The sequence below is a fragment of the Trichechus manatus genome, unplaced genomic scaffold (assembly GCF_000243295.1).
Source record: "Trichechus manatus latirostris isolate Lorelei unplaced genomic scaffold, TriManLat1.0 scaffold00010, whole genome shotgun sequence".
NCBI classification, from domain to species: domain Eukaryota; kingdom Metazoa; phylum Chordata; class Mammalia; order Sirenia; family Trichechidae; genus Trichechus; species Trichechus manatus.
Genome location: NW_004443946.1, coordinates 25,603,656 through 25,624,853, shown reverse-complemented (window position 1 = coordinate 25,624,853; position 21,198 = coordinate 25,603,656). Strand labels below are relative to the sequence as shown.

At 43.0% G+C, this 21,198-nt stretch overlaps 1 protein-coding gene across 1 annotated transcript in view; it reads left to right on the top strand.

Moving 5' to 3' along the window:
• Positions 1-6,029: 6,029 nt before the first annotated feature.
• Positions 6,030-21,198, top strand: part of DPF3 (double PHD fingers 3) — a 137,017-nt gene continuing 121,848 nt past the window's right edge. The window contains exon 1 of the mRNA XM_023726118.1: positions 6,030-6,047. Within this exon, the coding sequence (XP_023581886.1) occupies positions 6,030-6,047 (18 nt within the window). The remainder of the gene's footprint in view (positions 6,048-21,198) is intronic.

The following is a 21,198-nucleotide window of genomic DNA, read 5'->3' as shown; positions in this document are numbered from 1 at the left end:
TGATGTTCTTCTTGGCTGGGGACTGGGTCACAAGCCTGTCTCAGATGTTGGGGGTTGACTTTACTCAAAGGCCATGGAATGACAGGAGGAGAGGGGTGGATCCCCAGAGGAAAACTGAGATGTTGTTATTGCAAAGAGGTGGAAGGGCAGCTGGCTGGGCAGCCAACCGTGCCCACCACAGGGAGGATGGATTAATGGGAGGACTGGACTTTTAGAATTACACTGTGAAGCAAGACTCAGAACACTGAGCAGAGCCAGAGCTGCCCCTCCTTTCAGCCCCATCTGAGTAGTGACCTCCCCTGACATCTTCTGTCCAGCCTGCATCGTCCTCAGGATGAGAATTGCACAGTGCCTAGTGGGCATAGACTGCATTTTGCTGCCATCTACACACTCCCAAGATACCTGGGTATACAGAGATCTTGGTTCTTATTCAACTGTGACTTTCAAAGGTTGATGTTTTTATAGAGGGCAGTAACACAAGAGGGTCCTGAAGTGCTTGGAGCACTCTGTGAAGCTTCTGACCTGGTTCTACTGTTGAAGGAGGAATTGCAAAGATGAAAGATTTCCTTTTAGCAGTGCCTGACCTGGGCTCAGAACTCAGCTACACTGATCCCATGACTTGGCCCAAGGCATGAACAGAGGCTGTGGAAGAGCCATACTTAGAATTTGGAGCTTCTAACTTCCCATCCTGGGCAGAAGCTGCTGGAAGGCAAGAGGCACCAGGCCACACCCTCAGCAGCTGACGAAGCTTAGTGGGGATCCAGAGTTATCCACTGGGACTTCGGTCCCGGAGGGTAAATCGTGCAGGTATCAGGTCTGACTTTAGCTGTGTGTAAGCCTCTGTGCCAGAAATACCAGCTGTCTTTGGATTGAGCAACGGGGTCCCCTTCCCCCCTCCCAATCAAGGATAATTTTACCTACTTCTTACCTTGCATTTTAGAATATATGGCTATCAGACAGCAGAATATTAAAAGGAAGATAGCGAAATGGAGAATGGTGCTCAGAAGAAGATATATTTATGGAAACACTAGATACCATCGAAAAAGCAAAACTCTACTTATAGAGGAAGTAGAAGTATTGGTGGAAAGCAATATCACCAACTTTAGAACACCATCACCATCTAGTGCGAGAGCCTTCACACCCCATCTCGTTTGCTACAACACAGTGAGGTTGACAGGGAAAGGTGATGTTCTTTTGATTGCTCTTCTGCAGATGAGGAAATGATACTTAAGAGATTTACCAAGGTCTTGCAATTATTGGTAGAGTTGAGTCTAGGATCCAGATCTCTAAACAATGAATCTAGTTTTTAAATAACCATTCCCTACATTATAAGTTCTTGTGAAGTGTTCATTTTTACTTGACTAAACTTGTTGAACTAAAAATTTATAGAATCTTGACTGAGAGGAATGAAGAAAATAAGTCTTTTTATTAAAAACCAGTTGTTGCTGTGTTGACTCTGACTTATAGGGACTCCATGTGTGTAAGAGTAGAACTGTGCTCCGTAGAGTTTTCAATGGCTGACTTGATGGAACGAGATCTCCAGGCCTTTCTTCTGAAGCACTTCTGGGTGAACTCGAACCTCCAACCTTTCCATTAGCAACTGAGCACATTAACTGTTTGCACCACCCAGGGACTGTGTCTTTTTATTAGGCAGCTGGCAACCCAATCTGAAAATATTCCTTAAATCAAAGTATCTCAATAAAATTATGTGATCTTACACAGTCTTTCCAGCATAAGTAAGTCATTCATTGATTCCCAGTCTTACTGATTCATTGATTCAATAATTTATTCATGAGACATTTACTGTGTAACATATATGCCAGGCCATGTGTTGGTTGCTGAGGATACAAAGATGAAAGAGACGCTGGTTCCTGTCTGTATCAGTTAATTTTGCTGCTTATGATTCTGTGGGTTAGCAAATTGATCTGGATTCAGCTGGGCGGTTCTTCTGGGCTTGACTGAGCTCACTCATGTGTTTGGGGTCAGCTGCTGGGTAGGTTGTGGGCTGGCTGGTCTAGAATAGCCGCAGCCAGGACAGCTTGTCTCCACTACATGTCTTTGCTCCTTCTCCTCCAGCAGGCTAGCCTAATCTTGTTCACAGCTGGGCAGGAATTGACCCTATGTCACTTCTGCCATAATCTATTGGCCAAAGCAAGTCAACACATGCATCCCAGATTAAAAAGGTAAGGAAATAGACTCCATCTCTTGATTGAAAGAGTGGCAAAATCACATTTCATGGGGTGTGGACACAAGCAGGAGGATAATTGTGGACATTTTTGCAATCTACACCATTGCCTTTAAAGTTGCTTTGAAGATGGAGGAAGGGGCCACTAGCTAAGGAATACAGACACCCTCTAAAAACTGGAAGGCAAGGAAAGAGATTCTTCCCTAGAGCCTCCAGAAGGAACACAGCCCTGTTAAAACCTTGATTTTAGCCCTATGGGACTCATTTCGGACTTCTGACTTCCAGAACTGTAAGATAATACATCCGTGCTGTGTGAAGCCAGTCCGTTTGTGGTAATTTGTTATAGCAGCAATAGGAAACTAACACACCACCTTTACAAATATCCTGTTGAATATTCCAGAGCTCCAACCTGCTAAATCTCCTCCTCTTTTGTGACCCAGTGTCCTTTAAACAAAGGTGATGGATGCCTTCCACCCACCTTGGGGAGGACATGAGCTGAGTTAGGTTCCTGCTAGTAGGGATGGCTTTGCATTGAATCACCTACATACTCATGGCTGGGCTTCTGATCACTGACTCTGTTGGCCAGACAGCTGACTGGTGGGGAGAATGAGATGGAGTCAGGGGACAATCTAACCAATGGCATTGAATTATTTTATTTTTTAATACATTATTACTGCTCATCCGTATGAATGGTGGGGCCAGTGGAACAGACAGAACTGTCTAGCAGTGAACTCATGAACTGCCTTTTTCTGCCGCTAGTGGTGACAGCAAGTAGAAGGAGGGACCCCCACCTCATGTTGTTGTTGTCATGAGGTGACGTCGGGTTGATTTTCGACTCATAGTGACCTCATGTGACAGAGTAGAACTACCCCCATAGGTTTTCTAGGCTGTAATCTTTATGGGAGCAGATCGCTAGGTCTTTTCTGCCGCGGAGCCACTGGGTGGTTTTGAACCGCTAACCTTTCAGTTTGCAGCCAAGCACTTAACCATTTCTCCACCAGTAACATTAGTACCAGCTAATATTTTCTGATCGTGGTGAGGCTGTCTCAATTGTTCTTCTCAGTGATCCTATGAGGTGGGTCCTATTTTCTATCCACATTTTACAAATGAGGAAAGTGAAGCTCAGAGAGGTCAACAGGTCAGACAGCAAGTAAATGAAAAGCCAGGACTCAGATCATTATGCTAATGCCAGAGCCCCAGCATTTCTCCAAAACACTAGACTTTATTCCACGTGGCCTGCTGTGGCATGGAGTAGGCACTCCTTAAACATTTACCGGCTAAATGAATGAATGACTGTCACTCAGGCTAGCAGCAGCTTTATGAGCCCCCATCCAGAGGCAGCAAGGAGACCTGCATGCGTGGGGGTGATGGGGTGGATCTGAGGGGCTGCCAGGGAGCCCAGCTGGAGAGCAAGAGATTTACTTCTGCAGGTGCAAGGATAGTAATGGAGCTGGCAGTCTTACTTTACCTTCCACATCTGGACTCACGGACAGGTCCAATTAAATTCTTGTTGAATTTGACGGTGTTCTCTATCCAACGGAGCTCCAGGTGCCAAGTGTGAGGTGGGGATAGAGACCTCTCAATGTCTCCCTTTCTCCTGGGGCTTCCCACACCCTGTCTTTGGATGCTGCAAATGGTGCAGCTGGTGATCCCGCATGGATTTTGGGTGCAGGCTTGTTAATTTCCTTTCTTCTCTCAGTGCATGGAAGGGCGAGGGTAGGGAGAGAGTGATGATGGAGATAAACTTAGTGTGAAGCTGCAGGGAAGCCCATATGGCCTTTGCCTGCCTAGAAATTGTCAGTGTCCTTAATATACTGGCAGCTTGTGTGAAAGTTGCCTCCCTTTTGCTCTCTGTTATGCTTGCTTTTGAGAGAGAGATGAGAATTTACCACAGATAAGCCTCACGCCATATAATGATCGGAAGGAAGGCAGTGACCTCAGCTGTTTCCCCCCTCCTTCTATCCCCAGGAATGCCTTGGTGGCTGTTGTAGATTGCATTGTGTCCCCCCAAAATACGTGTTAGAATCCTAATCCCTATACCTGTGGAAGGAATCCTGTTTGGGAATAGTTTTCTTTGTTATGTTAAGGAGGTCATGTCAGTGTAGGGTCTGTCTCTAACCTAATCACTTCTAAGATATAAGGAGCAGTATAGACACAAACAGTATAGACGCAGACAATAGAGCAAAATGGGGGAAAACAGATGCCATATGAAGATTGCCAAGGAACTGAGAAACGCCAGGGCTACAGGAGCTGAAAGACACAAGGATCTTGCCCTGGGCCAGCAAAGAGAGAGCCTTCCTCTAGTGCATATGCCCTAAATCCAGATTTATAATCTCCTGGCTGAGAAAACAAATTTCTGTTCTTTAAAGCTACCCAGTGGTGGTATTTCTGTTACAGCAGCGCTGAGAAACTAAGACAGTGGTTTTCTTTACCCAGTCAGTCTATATGGGGCGATAAAACAGTTTAAAAAAACAGTTGCCATTGAGTTGATTCTGACTAATGGTGATCCCATGTGCGTCAGAGTAGAACTGTGCTCCACTGGGTTTTCAATGGCTAATCTTTTGGAAGTAGATCACCAAGCCTTTCTTCCCAGGCAACTGTGGGTGGACTTCAATCTCCGATTGTTCGGTTAGCAGCCAAACATGTTGACCACTTGCACCACCCAGAGACTCCTATGGGGCAACACTGCCTTGTTAAATTGCCTCATGGTTGCCGTGTGACACATTTGGTTCCTTCCTCCCCAAGTTGCCCACAAGTTATTACTTCATTAGCAGCAGTGGTCAGAGCAAGGGAATTCTATTGATTTTCCTTCTTCTGTTCTCAGTCTCTCCATGTATTAATTGGGTCTCATCATGTTTGCTATCCTCCTATCTTTAGGGGAGATTAAACTTTTGATGTTTGAAGGGAGGGCTATAGAGTGTTTTTGATTGGATTGAGAGTGTTCAATTCCAGTAGTGCAAAGATTTTAAGATGAAACCCAGTTCTGTGCTTTAGCAGTATTTTTTCTTTTAAAAGACACTTTGTGTTTTGGATCTTTTCCAAAAAGTCTGTAAACCACTATGGAAGCCATTCACATAGAGGAGTCACGTCAGTGAAGATTTGGAGGGATGGGGGGCGGGGGCTCAGGGTAGCTCTGGAGATTTGGGCCCTGTCCCGTGCTGTGTCACTGGAAATGGCCTCTGCTAATCGGGCCTTGTCCTGTCAGGACACATCAGACAGGTCACGGCGATCCCCGAGCTTGGTGGGGGCTGAGTGGTCTTTGGGAACAGGAGCTGCTGCCGGGTTCTGGGAGTGCGTTTTGTTACCCTGGAGAAGGAGAGCGGCCAGCAGTCATGTGGACGGAGGTCAGCAGGGTGTGCTGAGCTGGGCTCTCCAGAGCTGAGGCAAGCCAGGACTGATGTGTGCCCTATTTTGGGCCATGTGGTAGCAGAGCTCTGTGTGTGTGTGTGTGTGGGCGTGCAAGTATGTTCACCTCCAAGAATTGCTCCAAACACTAGAAATTGATTTTTTTTTTTTTGCCATTGCCTTCAAAAAAGAAAAAGAAAATAACCTTTGGTTCTTGAATTATGTTAATAGAGAATATAAATTTTGGCTGCAGGGAAGGACTTGGGGAAGCACAGACCAGGTCGAGGTCCCGCAGCAGGAAACCTTCCCCATCCCTCCACTCTCCCCTTCAGATTTTCCCTGTGACTGACTGGATATAGATGTGGAGGGGTCTGTACCTGCGGCGTGTCGTTTTGAAATGCTGCTGTGTACCCAAGGATGGAGCACGGTGGCTCCCTGGCTCAGCAGGAAGAGCACCAGGGGCATGTCCTGGCTGGTCAGTGCTCGCTGCAGCAAAGCCATGCCGCTCTCCTCCAAGGTGACTCTTTAGGCAGCACGGAGCCCTCCCTACTCTTCCCTGACCTCCACCTCACTGCACCCACCCCTCCCTGTCGGGTGTCAGGTGTCTGCCTGGATGGCACCTGTGGCCCTCCTGCAGAATGATGGGATTGGCCATGGGCCTGGGGAGAAAATGAGAGGCTGTGGACTTAGGTTGGCTCCCTGGGTGGTGCAAACAGTTTGCACTTGACTACTAACCCTACTAGCCAGTTCGAACCCACCCAGCGGTGCCACAGAAGAAAGGCCTGGAGATCTGCTTCTATAAAGATAACAGCCAAGAAAACCCTATGGAGCAGTTCTACTCCGTAACATACGGGGTTGTCATGAGTCGGAATTGACTCGATGGCAGTAGGTTTGTACTTGTGTTGATTTGTATTCTAATCTCAGCTCTGCCACTTAGTAGCATTGTGGCTTTGGTTAAATTCCTTAATGCGTTCGAACTTCACTTTCCTCGTGTTAGTATTAGAGCGAATGTGTGCAGGCGGTGGCCGAGTACATTACCTGCCACATGGTTGTTGTGTGCTGTGCAGTCGATTCCAACTCGCAGAGAGCCTGTAGTAGTTGCTTGGTTACTGAAGCTGTGATGTTGGCTTTGTTTGCCTTACCATCTACTATCTGCAGGGTCCCCCAACACTCCTCATAGGGGAAGCCTGATCTTAGCAAAGGGGACCCCTGCAGTGGATGGGATAACCTTTGCTTTCATTTTAGTCACGAGCAGACAGCTTGCTGTGGCCCTTGCGGGGCACCCCTGCCCTTAGTACCGCCTCAGTGGTTAGTGAAGGGGCTGGCGTGGCCCAGGCAAAGAGTAGAGGCTGCCAGGGCACACCTTCAAGCCAGCCAGTCAACATTTATTTATAGGTCTTGGAGGGACATGTAACCCCAAACAGGGAAGAAGGGCCTGGCGGAGGCAGCTGCATGAGCAGGGGGTAGGGGAGCAGTCAACGACTGTGGTGGGTGATTGGAGGACGTGAGAAGTGAGGTGGAATTTGCCTATTGGAGAGTCAGGGTTCCAGCAGAAAGCAGTGAACTCAAACTGAGGAAACTGACAGAGGTGTTTAATAAACGGACTATTTACAAATGTGTGGGCAGGGAATGCACAAGGGAGTAGCACCCTGGAGCTAGGTCAAGGGGGGGAGGGCAAGGCCACTGGGATCCGTGAGGGTAGCTGTATGGGGAGGACTGTCCAACAGGAGTTGTGACCTTCCATAGATGGATGCAGCCAACCCACAGTGACCCAGTAAGTAGCGGGCTGGAAGAGCAAATACCAGATCTTGCTCTCCTCCCTCTCCCTCATCCTGTTGGCGCCTTCCATTGGCCCGGCCACTGGAAGCAGAGGGAGGGGCAAGCGGCTGACCGTACGGGTCAGACTCCTGGGGCACACAATAGGGAGAAGAATGGTGGAGAGAGAATTTGGAGGAGCCCATCAAAGAGAGCCAGGGCAGCGAGGCAAAGGACAGAAGTGACGCGGCTCTCAGAGGGGAGAAGTAAGGCTAAGGACCTGTTGAGGATGCAGGGATGAAGAGAGTTGACTTAATGAGGAGACCCACTAGAGGCACTGGGGCAGAATGATTACTACCATGGATTCAGAGAGGCAGACAGAATGGGGTTTGACTCGTGCCCTACTTCTGTGTGATCTTGGTCACGCTGTGTAACCTCTCTCTAAGCTTCAGTTTCCTCATGGGCATGAGAATGATAGTATTATCTACCTCATATTAGGGTTAAATGAAATGCTACTTAGCTAGGTACCTGGTACTCTGTTAAGGTATCTGTAATAAATGAGGATGGAATAGATTGAGGGGTTTACATGGAAGAAAGTATCCCATTGAGTGACCAGCATGTATCGTGTAAGGCACAGTGGTATGTGCAGTGGGGATACCAAACAGTTTACTTATCCAGCTTATATTTATGAAGTGCCTACTATGAACCAGGTACCCAGGTCTAGGCACCAGGAATACAGTGGTGAGCAAACCAGATTGGTCCTTCTTCCAGAAAGTTTACATTTCTAGTAGGGAAAGACAGACAGACAGCAAGTAAACATATAAAGAAAATAATCTGAGATAGTGGCAAAGTGCTAAACAGACTGTAACCCAGACTGATTGATGAAGAATGGACTGTTCAGGAAAGGTGTGTCTGAGGAGGTGATCAGCAAGCTGAGCCCCAAGGAGGAGACACAGCTAGCCTGTAAAGATGAGGAGAAGAGCATGCTAGGTCGAGGGAGCTGCAGGTGCAAAGGCCCTGAGTCAGGGAGAGAGAAGGCTGTTTCTGGGACAGAGAGGTGGCTCAGGGAGTGGAGCATGGAGCTGATAATGGCCTCTCCCTCTAGGGTAATGCGAGGACTAAGTGGAAAGCTTTTAGCACTGTGACTGGCACCTATATATCCTCAATGACTGTTCAGTGTTGGCTATTATTATTACTTTATTAAATTACTATTAGAAATGGATGGCATAAATAAATGGGCAGAGACAATACAAAATATCCTAATCAACCAGCAAGCATTTACTGTAGAGGCAGTATGATGTGTAGTGGTCAAGAGTCCACACTGTGAAATGAGACTGCCTAGTTCAAATCCTGACTCGACCATTTACTAGGTGACCTTGGGACTATTACTTAAGCTCTTCAATGCCTAGTTTTCTCATCTGTATAATGGGAGACAGTAATAGCATCTCATAGGGTTGTCACAAAGATGAAATGTGTTACTATTTCTAAAATGCTTAGAACAGCCCCTTAGGGCCACCTAAGTGTTATTATTATTGCTTAAGGCTCAGCAGTGGATGTTGTGCAGATACAAGGAGACGTGAACCATGGGCTTTGCTCTCACGGAGCTCACAGTTGGGTCTGGGACGTGCATTTAAAGAGATCCCAGCAACCCAAGGCAGCGTGTGATGGTTATTAAAGAAGTGGTCAGATCGTTATTGGAAGGATGCATCATTAGAGGGCTGGAGTGGGGAGAAGGCTTTGAACAGGGATGTGAAGACAAGAAAATAAAATGAATACTAACCAGGTCTGATGGCATTAGGTGAAACAAAATACTCAAATCAGTCTGCCCAAAAGCATTGCTTCTGCCTTCATGCCTCTATGCTTCTCCTGGTCTGGCCTCAACTTTGGGAGGGTTCTTACCTCTTATCTCTATCAATAGGAGGCAATCCCTGCCCTCCTTTGTCAACTTCTATTGAGCTCTGCGTGGAGCAAACAGTTAAGTATTCTACTACTAACCGAAAGGTTGACTGTTTGAATCCACCCAGAGACATCTTGGAAGACAGGCCTGGTGATCTGCTTCTGAATGGTCACCATTGAAAACCCTGTAGAGCAGTTCTACTCTGCAACATGGGTTTGCCATGAGTCAGAATCGACTTGATAGCAGCTGGTTTAATTTTTTGGTTCTTTTATTGAACCCCAGATTTTCTGGAAGTTGTTGAGATTCTTCCACCCTCATCTTTCCCTTAGATCAGAGAGCCAAGGAACGGTTAGAAGTTATAGGAAAGGAGGTCAGAAGTTGGGGAGATGGAGTGGGGGTAGGGGTGGATTATCCAATAAGTAAGGTAAGCATGTGGTTAGGACCTCAGCAGAACAGGGACACCAGTTGTCCAAAGCAAAGACCCACAGATGCCAAGCAGACAGAACACAAGGAAAAGCGAGTGCTGCATTGGAAGGGAACTAGCAGGGCACTAAATGAAATTGATACCAGCTCCAGGTGTGAGAATGTGCCGGCTGGAAATGTTCACGTAGGGTCATGAGGGCATCCATGCCCAAGATTGTTTAAGCTGTGAGGCTCCTACCACTTCAACAACTTCATTGACATCTGTCTCCTACAGTCCCCTCTCGTGTAATTGAAACGCCTTATCTTGATGGGTCTCTTGGGAGTATATCTTTCAAATAAACAAGCGGTGAGGGTGAGCTGTGGAGTCTAACTCTTGCTACGTTCACCCAATATACAACCGGATCCAACATGAGCAGTTACTGGGCAAGGACAAATTATATTAATAGATAACAGGCTTCTGATCAATTTTGAGAGAACCGTCTTGTAAGTCCATGTCTGCTGATCAAGCACTTCCAGCCAGGAGGGCCAGCAATGCCCTTTGCCATGATACAAACACAAGGTTATGCTCTTGCACATATTCTGGTAAACAACCAATGGGAACTCCAGTCCCACATGATTTGCAAAAGTGAGGAAACTTGAATAAGTCAACCATTGCAATGAATTCAATCAAGTTACTTTTAACTGTATAGCATGCACGTATAGAGCCATGTCCTAAGTTTTATAAACAATAATATTTACAATGTTAACTTTAAAATATGTTTGACATACATGCAGATGCAATTCTAGCATACAGTTACTATAATACTAACATGGGCAATAATTTAATATAATACTAATATAACAAATATCCCAAAATACTGAAAATATTAATATTTATCTAACAAGAAAAGTTTTAATTTATGTTATCAAGTGAGTTTCATTTTTTATTCTCTGTCATGTGGGACAGTGCTTGATATTACTCTATATATGCTAATAAACTAGGTATTAGGCACATTAAGAGGGCACAAAATTCACTATTTATTTATTGTGCAAAATGTTCCTGTTTTGCAATAGTGAGTGTGTTTCTAAATTCATCTTCCAAGAAAGCAACAAAGGGTGTTCATCAGAACATTACATTTATATTTTATCAGAGTATTTACATATCTCTGTGTAAGGAAATGGAACAATTCCTCGAGGAAATAAATGAATAGATAATAAAAATTATATAAATGTATTTTATTTTCCATTTCCCTTTAGACTGACTTTCTTTTAAGAAATGTATATTGTCGTGACTTGCAAAACAAAGTTGCTCACTGAGAAGTGATACTATTATTACATCAGTTATGTACGCATCTCTGAATGTGGGAGTTGAACAATTCCACTAAGAAATAAAATATATGTTTTATGAATTTTGTATATGGTAACAGTTATATTTTCCTTTTCATTGTGGACTGATATTCAGTTCTTTCTCGTCGACCACATAAAAGTGCATCAGCAGCACTGTAATCCTGTGACTTATGGTGCGTGTGGTCCTGTCCTGCACAAAGCAAATCCAAATTTTCAGTCTTCACATTGAGCATACCCTTGTATTTGTGTCATGCTCATCTCGATCGCGCTCGCCCCCTGGGGTATCAGCAGTAGTCCAATGAATTGTGAAGATGCAACATCAAAGGACAGAAAGTGAGTGTGCAAGTTTTTAAGCATTATTTCAAGACGAAAAACACTCATGGAGATCTGCAAAGGGCCTGCCGACAAACATTGTATGACGAATGAAATTATTTCCGACTGTCTTGTAAGTACTATTTCTTTTGACTATCTCAGACCTGAAGAACAAAATTACATGTTCCAAATAAATTTTTTACTAATTTTCAAATATAAATTTTTGTGTTAATGTCCAAATTAGAATGTAAATTTTATTTATTTTCAATTATTCAAATTTATTTGCTATGGTAGAATGAAAGTTAAACAGTGACATAATTTTATATTCAGGTAAAATGAAATGGCAACAACTAAGTGGAAGGCAAAAACAAAATCTCACAGGGGTTAAAAAGAAAAGGATTTGTGAATCCCTAAAGACAATTCCAAAAGTAACTTCCTTTTTAAAACGTAATAAATCAGAAGACACTGCTTCCGTTGAACTCTCGAGTTTACTGGTTGTACTAGTACTGCTAGTACTGAAATTACTAATAGCAATACAAATATAACAGAATTTGTTCCAAATTCTGCATCCATTCGTTGCTGTAGTAAAAAAATTAATAATGGTGTAGAAAGTGAAACTGTTTTGGAATCTGAAATTCTCACATCTGCAGACCCCATAAATAACAGAAATAAAGATCCTGCTTTATGGAATAATTTTTCTTCTAATGATGTAAATTATTGGATTGCAAGAGGGCCAAGCGATTGTCAACATCACAGTGGACCATTCAAAAATTTGTGTCAAAGATTTCTGGATGTAAACAAACAAGATTCTGTAGCCAGAATATATTTCTAGGGTATAAAGCTAATGGTAAAAATTATAAGAGGGAATGGCTATTGTATTCTCCATATTGTTCTGTTTACAAACTGTTCAGTCCTGAATCATTTAATTCTTGATTTGCACAACTTGAATATGATTGATAAACACGAAAGCAGTTCAATTCACAGAGATTGTATGTTGTCATATTTAAACAAAAGCCATGGTTTGGGTTTAACTCATGAACTGGAAACACAAATTAATGAATAATGTCAGCGTTGGAAAGTTGTTTTGTAATGTGTTATTTCTGTCATTATAACAATTGCTGAACTACTGGACTATCTTTTTGAGGAAGAAATGAAGTGTTTGGGCCCCCAAAATGGAAATTTTGGGGGTTTACTTGAACTTGTTGCTCAGTTTGATCCATTTTTAGCAGGTCACATCTCAAAATATGGTAACACAGGAAAGGACAGCCTATCGTATACAACTAAAACAATGTGTGAAGAATTAATCAACAATAAGTGATAAAGTTCAATCCACTATTTTCAGTGAAATAAGTAGAGCTCGATATTTCTGTTCATCTGTAGATTGCACTCCTGATCTTTCTTCTACAGATCAGCTAAGTATTGTTTTAAGATGTGTATCTCCAACAGATGGAAAACCCATTGAGTGATTTATCACATTTACTGGCTTAAAAAAGTCATGCCGGTGAAGAAATTGCAAATCAAGTACTTCACTATTTATGTGAAGTTTGCAAAATTGATTTTCTAAGTGCAGAGGCTAGTCCTATGACAATGCTGCCAGTATACCAGGGCATTATAAAGGCATGCAACAGAAAATTTTAGAATATAATGAATATGCCATTTTCATACCATCTGCTGCGCATTCACTTAATCTTGTAGGATGTAGCACAGTCGATTGTTACCTGGAAGCAGTTGATTTGTTTTTTTTTCTACCGTTGGGTTACTCTACACATTTTTTGCTACCTCAACTCACTGATAGGCAGTTCTTAAAACATATTGAGGCAATGACTGAGTATTAAAATATCTTTTTAATACACATTGGTAGGCGCATACTGTAGCACCAAGTGCAATCCTGGAATTGTACACTCAGATTCTAGATGCCTTAGAAAATATTGCTGAAGACCAGATACAAAAAGGAGATACTGAAAGAGAAGCTGAAAACATCGCCAGCAAAATGCAAACACTAGCGTATGTATTTATGTTGGTTATGTGGAATAATATATTGCAGCAATTTCACTGGATGAGTCAAGCTTTCCAAGATTCAGAAGTAAATTTAAAGACATGCACAGATCTCTACTAGTCCTTAACTGGGTATTTACATACTTTAAGAGAAGACTTTGAAAATTTTGAAAACAATAAAATAAATATTTCCAAATACTGATTATCATTGCAGAAGCATTAGAAAGAAACAAGTAAATGATGGAAGTGCTCCAGAAGTATTGAGTGCCAGAGACCAATTTCGAGTAACCACATACTACACCATCATTAACACACTTGAATCTTTCATGAAAAGAAGGGTGAAAGTGTATGAAGCTCTTCAAATAGATTTTCTATCTTAAACAATGTGGATATACCTGTGTGTAGGTATCCAAGAAATTAGTACAGGCTTATCCTGATGACTTAAATACAAACCTTTACAGAGAAGTGAGACAATTTCATTCTTACACAAGAACTAGCCTTACAGATTCAGGAAAGACAAATTTTACTGATGTAGGCATGTATGATTCCATAATAGAAGATAAAATACAATGCATATTTCCCAATGTTGAAATTGCTTTACGCGTCTTCCTAACTTTAATGATCACAAACTGCACAACAGAATGCTCATTTTTGTCCCTAAAGGGACTCAAATACCCTCAGCGTATAATGATTCAAGAAAGACTCGATTCATTATCCTTGTTATGTATAGAAGTAGATATTGTTTGGCAGCTTAATTGTGATGAAATCATTGAAGAATTTGTAACAGCAAAAAATAAAAAAAGTTCTTAATTACAACATGTTAGAGATGAAAGATCTGAAAATAATATATAGTAATTTGTTGTGATACTTGTTTTCTGATCACTAAATTTTCTTTTATGACATCTTTTCATTTGTTGATTTATAATTATAGCATATTATGAAACAAGCATTAAAACTGAAGTAGGAGCTGTTTAAAGCAAAACTGGTGAAAGTAAATTTTTCATTGTGGGAGACCAACAGAATTTTATGTTGATTGTTGAAACAACTAAGTTTACTGACTCATTTTCTTTGTTGTAGAATATGTGGGATATTCTTTTTATAGAAAATGTGGTATATAGTAAAAATCTTAGTACCACACATCCACTAATAATTTTATAATCCAGTTCATCTCATTCCACTGAAATAGCATATGCCACTTTTGTGTTCAATCGTTAATATTATAGTAGTTTTTAAAAAGACGTTACATGATGGATATCTAAGACACACACACACACACACACACGTATATATATAACTCACATATCCCGTTCAAATGCATGAGTAAGCAGAAGGGGCACCAAAGATTATCAGTATTTAGGGCCCTCACGTTCCTTAATCCAGCCCTGGGTGGGGGTGAAAGGCAGTTTTGACAGAATTAACCAGAACTCTGTGTGTCTGGCAACTGGCAGATTCCTCTGGTAAGATAAGTGGAACTCTCTGCAAGGTAATTATTAGAGATCATAAATTCCCCAGACAACCTGTCCCTGGAAGAGATATTGATGGCTAAGGGGCAGGGGGTACTGGAGGCCTCTCTCCTCCACTGATATTGACTCCTGTCCCCCGCCTGGCTTCCTCCTCGCCCTCCTCTTTCTTCCTTGTTGCATCTTCCTCTAATCAGCTGCCCTGCCCATCCCTCCTCCTCCCACAGACAACGTCTCCAGCCCAAGTTGGCCTTCTGGGCCTTTCTTTTTGCTTGCTTCTTGGTTCTCTTAATGACAGAGGTCCCAGACACAGCACTGTCCACTCACTTCCCTGTGGCTCAGCAGAATTGGTGGAAGAGGTGCAGCCTTGAGCTTTGCTTGGTGTCTGTTCCCTAGAACAAGCACTAATTGAGTTTGTGTTGAGTCAGTGTCAGACGCTGGGAAGGGCTGTGACTGCCCCAGGGATGGAGAGAATGCAGATCAGGCACTAGCTCAGGGCAGGCAGGTCGTAGGCACCTTTGGCCTGTCTCTCTGCCCTGACAGAACTTTCCAAAACCCACTCTTGTCTCCAGAGCCTGTGGGCATCCCAGGGAACTCACACTTTGGCTCATATTCTCTAAATATTTTTTCAACAAATAACTAAGAAGAAGAAGCAGAGGGCTGTGTGAGGGGCAAATTGTGAAGCAGGGCCACTGGAGGCAACCTCTCTTTTGTTACGAGCAATTCAGTTCTGGCCCCAGACCTGCATACCTACTCTTCACTTGTAACTAACCTGGATCTGTATTCCTTGGAAGCCCATTTAGTGCCGTCATTGACCAAGTCCTAGGCAGTGAGGGAGAGGGGGTGGGGAGGGCGTGTTCTCGCCTTACTCTGACCCAAACAGCTTATTGTTAGAGTGACCTTATCACTTATCAGCTAAGCAAGGGCACTTTTGAGAGGAAAAGGGGGAGTTATTAATAATTACACTAGGACCTCAATCTGGACAGGGACTGTTCCACGCAAACTGGGTCCTGTTTACCTAGTTCTCTGCCTGAGATAATGCTGGTAAATATAAGCCTTTCCAACTTTACACACTTCTGGTGATTTTTTCTTGGGGGGTGGGTGGGGTGGAGTATCTTTTTTTAAATTGTGGTAAATATGTATGTAATAAAACATTTGCCCTGTGAACATTGCTCTTATGTACCGTTCAGTGACATTAACTCACGTTCATCATGTTGTTCAACCATGGCCCTTATTGGTTCCTAAATTTTCCCATCACTTTTAGCTGACCTGGTGTTGTTTTAATCTGACTTACAGATAAAATGAAATCAAACCCGTTGCCCCTGAGTCAATTCCGACTCATAGCGACGCGATAGGACAGAGTAGAACTGCCCCATAGAGTTTCCAAGGATCGGCTGATGGATTTGAACTGCCAACCTTTTGGTTAGCAGCTGATCTCTTAACCACTGCACCACTAGGACTTAAAGATAGGACCCTGAGATTTCCACATCAGCATATCAGGGACCTTCCCCCTCCCCCAGTTCTTCCATGAGGTGATAGAATACTCTCACCAACACAGCTGAGGACTGTGAAGTTTCCATTTGCCTTAGGCTTATCCCCAGCACTTTCTGAAGAGAAGAGAAATGGATAAGATGGGTAAGCAAGGCAGGGAGAACAGTAGGGAGAAGAAACCTAAAGGGGAGCCTAAATCCTCTATGCCTGGTTGTTCCTGAGGATTTTATCGTAATGAGGGGGACGAGGAGGACTTCGGTACCATCTTCTTTGACAGAGAGCACCAGCTCTCACGGAGTATACCCAAGGGAGAGGGCAATGCTCTCAATTCCCCAGGCTGCCTCAGCAATTGCCTTTAACTCAACAGGAGGAAATTAGGTCTGTACAATGTAAGAAGCATTGTTTCACCCACTAGCCAACAGCATTTCCTAAATGAGAAAGAGCTTTCACGGGAGGCTGAAAAAAATTAATTTTCAGTGATGAGTTTTACTTGCTGTAGTTAACAATTATTATTAAATAGGTAGGGTGAGCTAGTGCTTGTTTTCCTTATTATTAACAGTATTTATGGATTTTTATTAAGTTGTACCAAGCTGGGATAATTGTGAAACTATCTGTTTAAGCTGTGTGACTCTTAGGTCTTCTATTTTCTTTCATTCCAAGGGTGGAATCTTTCCATTATTCAAGGCTTATGCTATAAACCCAGACTTGGCAAACCTGTCTTGTAAAGGTCCACACAATAAATATTTTAGGCTTTGCAAGCCATGTGATCTCTGTTGGAACTACTCAGCTCTGCCATTGTAGCATGAAATCAACCACAATATGTAAATGAATGGACGTGGCTGTCTTCCAGTAAAACTTTATTTCCACAAATCGGTAGTAGATTGGATTTGACCCAGTGCCTGTGGTTTGCAGACCCCCGTTATAAACAATGGAGAAATTACTGACCTAGGAGTTTGGACCTTGAGGTGCTCGTTCTAGTTCTGTTTCTTTGTGACTGGAGGAGGTCACTTCACCTCTCTGGTTGTTGTTTTCTTTGCAATAAAACAAGGGTATTGACTAGATGGTGTCTGACTCTGCAATTCTTAAGTCTGACTCCTTAGTTTACGATAAACTGACATTTCTCTTTTCCTTCCTTCAGTAGATGTTCAGAACCATAGGGCTTTCAGAATCCATCACCACTTGTTCACATTTAGGGTGAGTTTGGTTTCTAAACTGGAAAACAACATTTTGTATTTCTCTAATGGTATCTTCCTTGGCAGGCCCACAACCAACCTACTTCCTGAGTTATTGACAGATGCGATAACCTCTGGGCTGTTTGGCAGTTTGGGAAACTGAGGCACGAAGAAGAGAAATAGCTAAAATTACTCAGTAAATTGGTGATGCTATTAGAGAGAATTAGTGCCTCCAAGAAAAGAAGTGTTGTTCAATTTTTTTCCAGTTCTGGAGACGTAATTCACTGTGAGGGGGCAACAGTAGCCTGCGAGAGGCTAATAGTGCAATGGTCAATAGTGCAGGTTCTGGATTGAGTTCGCCTGGGTTTATATCCCAACAGTGCCACTTGTTGGTTGCCATCGAGCTGATTCTAACTCATGGCGATCTCATGTGCTCCATAGGGTTTTCAAGGCTGTGACCTTTCAGAAGCAGATCGCCAGGCCTGTCTTCTGAGCCACCTCTGGATGGGTTCAAACTGCCAACCCTAGGCAAATCACTTCAAATTATGTCTCAGTTTCTAATCTGTAAAATGGGGGCCGGGGGAGTGGGCATGGATAATAGCATGGAGCTGATGGGAGGATTAAATGAGATAACACGTATAAAGTGCTTACAACAGTGCCTGGCACACATAGTAAGTGCTCAGTAAATGTTAGAGATGCCTGTCAGTTTGTTGTAGTGTGGTGGCTTGCCTGTTGCTGTGATGCTGGAAGCTATGCAGCCAATATTTCAAATACCAGCAGGGTCACTCATGGTTGAGAGGTTACAGTCGAGCTTCCAGATTAAGACAGACTAGGAAGAAAGGCCTGGTGATCTACTTTCAAAATTTAGCCAATGAAAACCTTATGGATCACAGCAGAATACTGTCTGACTCATTTGCTTTGGATGTCATTAGGAAGAATCAATCGTTAGAGGAGGATATCATGTTCGGTGAAGCAGAGGGCCAATGAGGGCATAGGAGACCATCGGTGAGATAGAGTGGCACAATAGCCTCAGTGATGATTGCCAGCATGCTGGCATTTGTGAGGATGATGCAGGACTGGGCAATGTTTCATTCCGTTGTACATAAGGTCACCATGAGTTGGAGTCTACTCGATGGCAGCTAACGACATGCCATCAGCATCATCTTGTCATCTTTCTATAAATATGTTGAGAGTTTCTCTTCCTCATTTTTATATCAGACTAATCTTCAACTCCTGGATTGGAGACTTGGACTGAATTGCTGTATTCCTGAGCTGTATGTTAAGTGGCTCTTGATGAGGTAGAAAGATTGAGGAAGAAGATGGTGGAGCGGGAAAGGCAAGAGAAAGAAGAAAGGAAGGAAGAAAAAAAGAAGGAAACTTGGGAAAACAGGTATACAAGGAAAGAAGAATCAGAGTCTAAACTCAGTCAAATCCACTTAAAGTTTTTGGTATGGGAGGAAAAATAGATCTCCCTTAAGCAGTATGGAGGGTTCAGTATCCTTTGTCATTATCCTGGGATGTAGAGGTTTTAAGGGTAGATTTAGGTGTTTCTAGGGTGTACTCAAGCTTTTGGTCCTCTTAGTTTCCCAGGATATTTATACATTTTCCACCAGAGAACTTAAATTTCGGGACATGACCAGCTTCTTGGTCAGCCTGACTTTGTTCTGTCTTTATTAAAAGGGTTTACAAATCTGTGTCTCAATGAAAAAAAAAAAAAAAAAAAAAAGCAGGTCTGAGACAATTCTCTTAGGGGGCTGCCAAGAGAAATTGGGGTGACTTTCAAGCTTGGAACAGGTTTAATGAGACTCAGCATTTCTTTTTTTGCTTGATGTCCCTTAGAAGAGTGGCCTGGAGATCATTTTGTCTGCAGGGCGTTTGCTTCTGCAGGCTGATTTTAACCAACTCTGACAGGAGGGCAGAGGCCCCAAAGCAAGGTCAGGGCCACAAATCCCATCTCAGCAGGGGCATGGTGGGGAGACAGAGCCCTCGGGATGACCTTCAAGTTCCCATTGATTTTCCGTCGAGCAGTGCTTCCCCACCACCACTCTGCTCCTGCCCCTGGTGCTGTCTGTAGAATTGGGACTCTGGAAGAGGACATGGATCAGCTCTCTGAGAAAGAATGTGCAGAGGAGGTTAATTCAGAGAGAGACCCTTTCAGGGAAATGGATGAGTACGTTGGGGCGATCTTCTGGCAGTGCTTGTTCACAGTGCCATTATCTGGCCTAGAATGTTCTTTTTGACCAGTGTCATGAGTAACTTTGTTTATCCACTTGGCCCCATGTCCAGGTTTGGGTGTATGTGTGGTGGTGTTGTATGGTCATTAGCAAGATTTGTGTGGACTGTGGAGTGGGCCTCTAACCTGCTGTCATGGCTATATTGGACAGGGAGAATTAGATGTGAGCAGGAAATGGAGAGATTCCTATTCCCTGTGCTGGCGGCCTCCCACCAGCACTTACCTTCTTGCCCTCTCAGAGGCTAGTCTCCCACGTGATCCAAACTGTTGATTGCATGCAGGTATATTCACCCTTGTCAAGGGTGAGAAGGGTCTATCTGTTCATTCATTTTTTCGGTGATATATTTGAGCATTTCCTATGTGCTAAATCCTGAGTTAGGTGCAGAAGATACATTTATGGACAAGAGAGACAAGGACTCTGCTCTCGTGGTGCTTACAACTTAGCTGGTATTAACAGTAGGCAAAGAGAAAATAGAATTTTAAATAGTAATGTTGTTGTTAGGTGGTGTTGAGTCAGCTCTGACTCACGGTGACCTATGTGTAACAGAATGAAATGTTGCCCGGTCCCGTGCCATCTTCATGATCATTGCTGTGTTTCAGTCCTTTGTTGTGTCCATTGTGTCAATCCATTTTATTGAAGGGTTCCCTTATTTTCACCAACCCTCTGCTTTACCAAACATGATGTCCTTTTCTAGCGATTGGTCTTTCCCGATGATGTGTCCAAAGGAAGTGAGCTGAAGTCTTGCCATCCTCGTTTCTAAGGAGCATTTTGGTTGTATTTCTTCAAAGACTAGTTTGTTTGATCTTCTGACAGCTTGTGGTATATGCGATATTTTTAGCCAACATCACTGTTTGAAAGGATTATTTCTTCTTCTGTCTTCCTTTTTCATTGTCCAGCTTTTGCATGCATATGAGGTGATTGAAAAGACCATGGCTTGAGTCAGGTTCACCTTAGTCATCACAGTGACATCAAAGTGACAGCAAATTTACCCAATGCAATGATAGTGGTGTTATTAAAAAACAAAACAAAACAAAACAAAACAAAACAAAAAAAACCCGTCTGGAGCAACAGAGGAAGAAAGAGAGTCAGGAATAGGAGGAATACATGGAATGTGTGGCTAATTGCTTCCTTTACCATGAGACCAGAAGAACTGGGTGGTTCCTGGCTGCCATTACTGAGTGTTTTGATCAAAGATTCTATAGAAGAGTCCTGATCAAAAGGGGGAAAATACGAAAAGAATTTCAAATTTTCATGGAACTCAAACTTTCTGGAGTCATTGAGGCTGGATGAGTCCCTAATACTATTGCCCTGAGATAATCTTTAAGCCTTAGACCAAAAACATCCCCTAAAGTATTCTTTAAACCAAACAAGCGTTTACCTTAATTAGTAAAGAATGTCTGCCTTGAGCCTTGTGCTCTTTTAAAGAACTATCTTTATGGGATCAGACTGACAACAGCAACTCAAAAGATTAGATAGGAAACTCAGGGGGAAGTAAGTTTATGTTAATGAGGGAGGGACAGTTTGAAAAACGAGGATGAGAATGGTTGCACAACTTGAAGAATGTATCAATGTCACTGAATTGTACATGTAGAAGTTGTTAAAT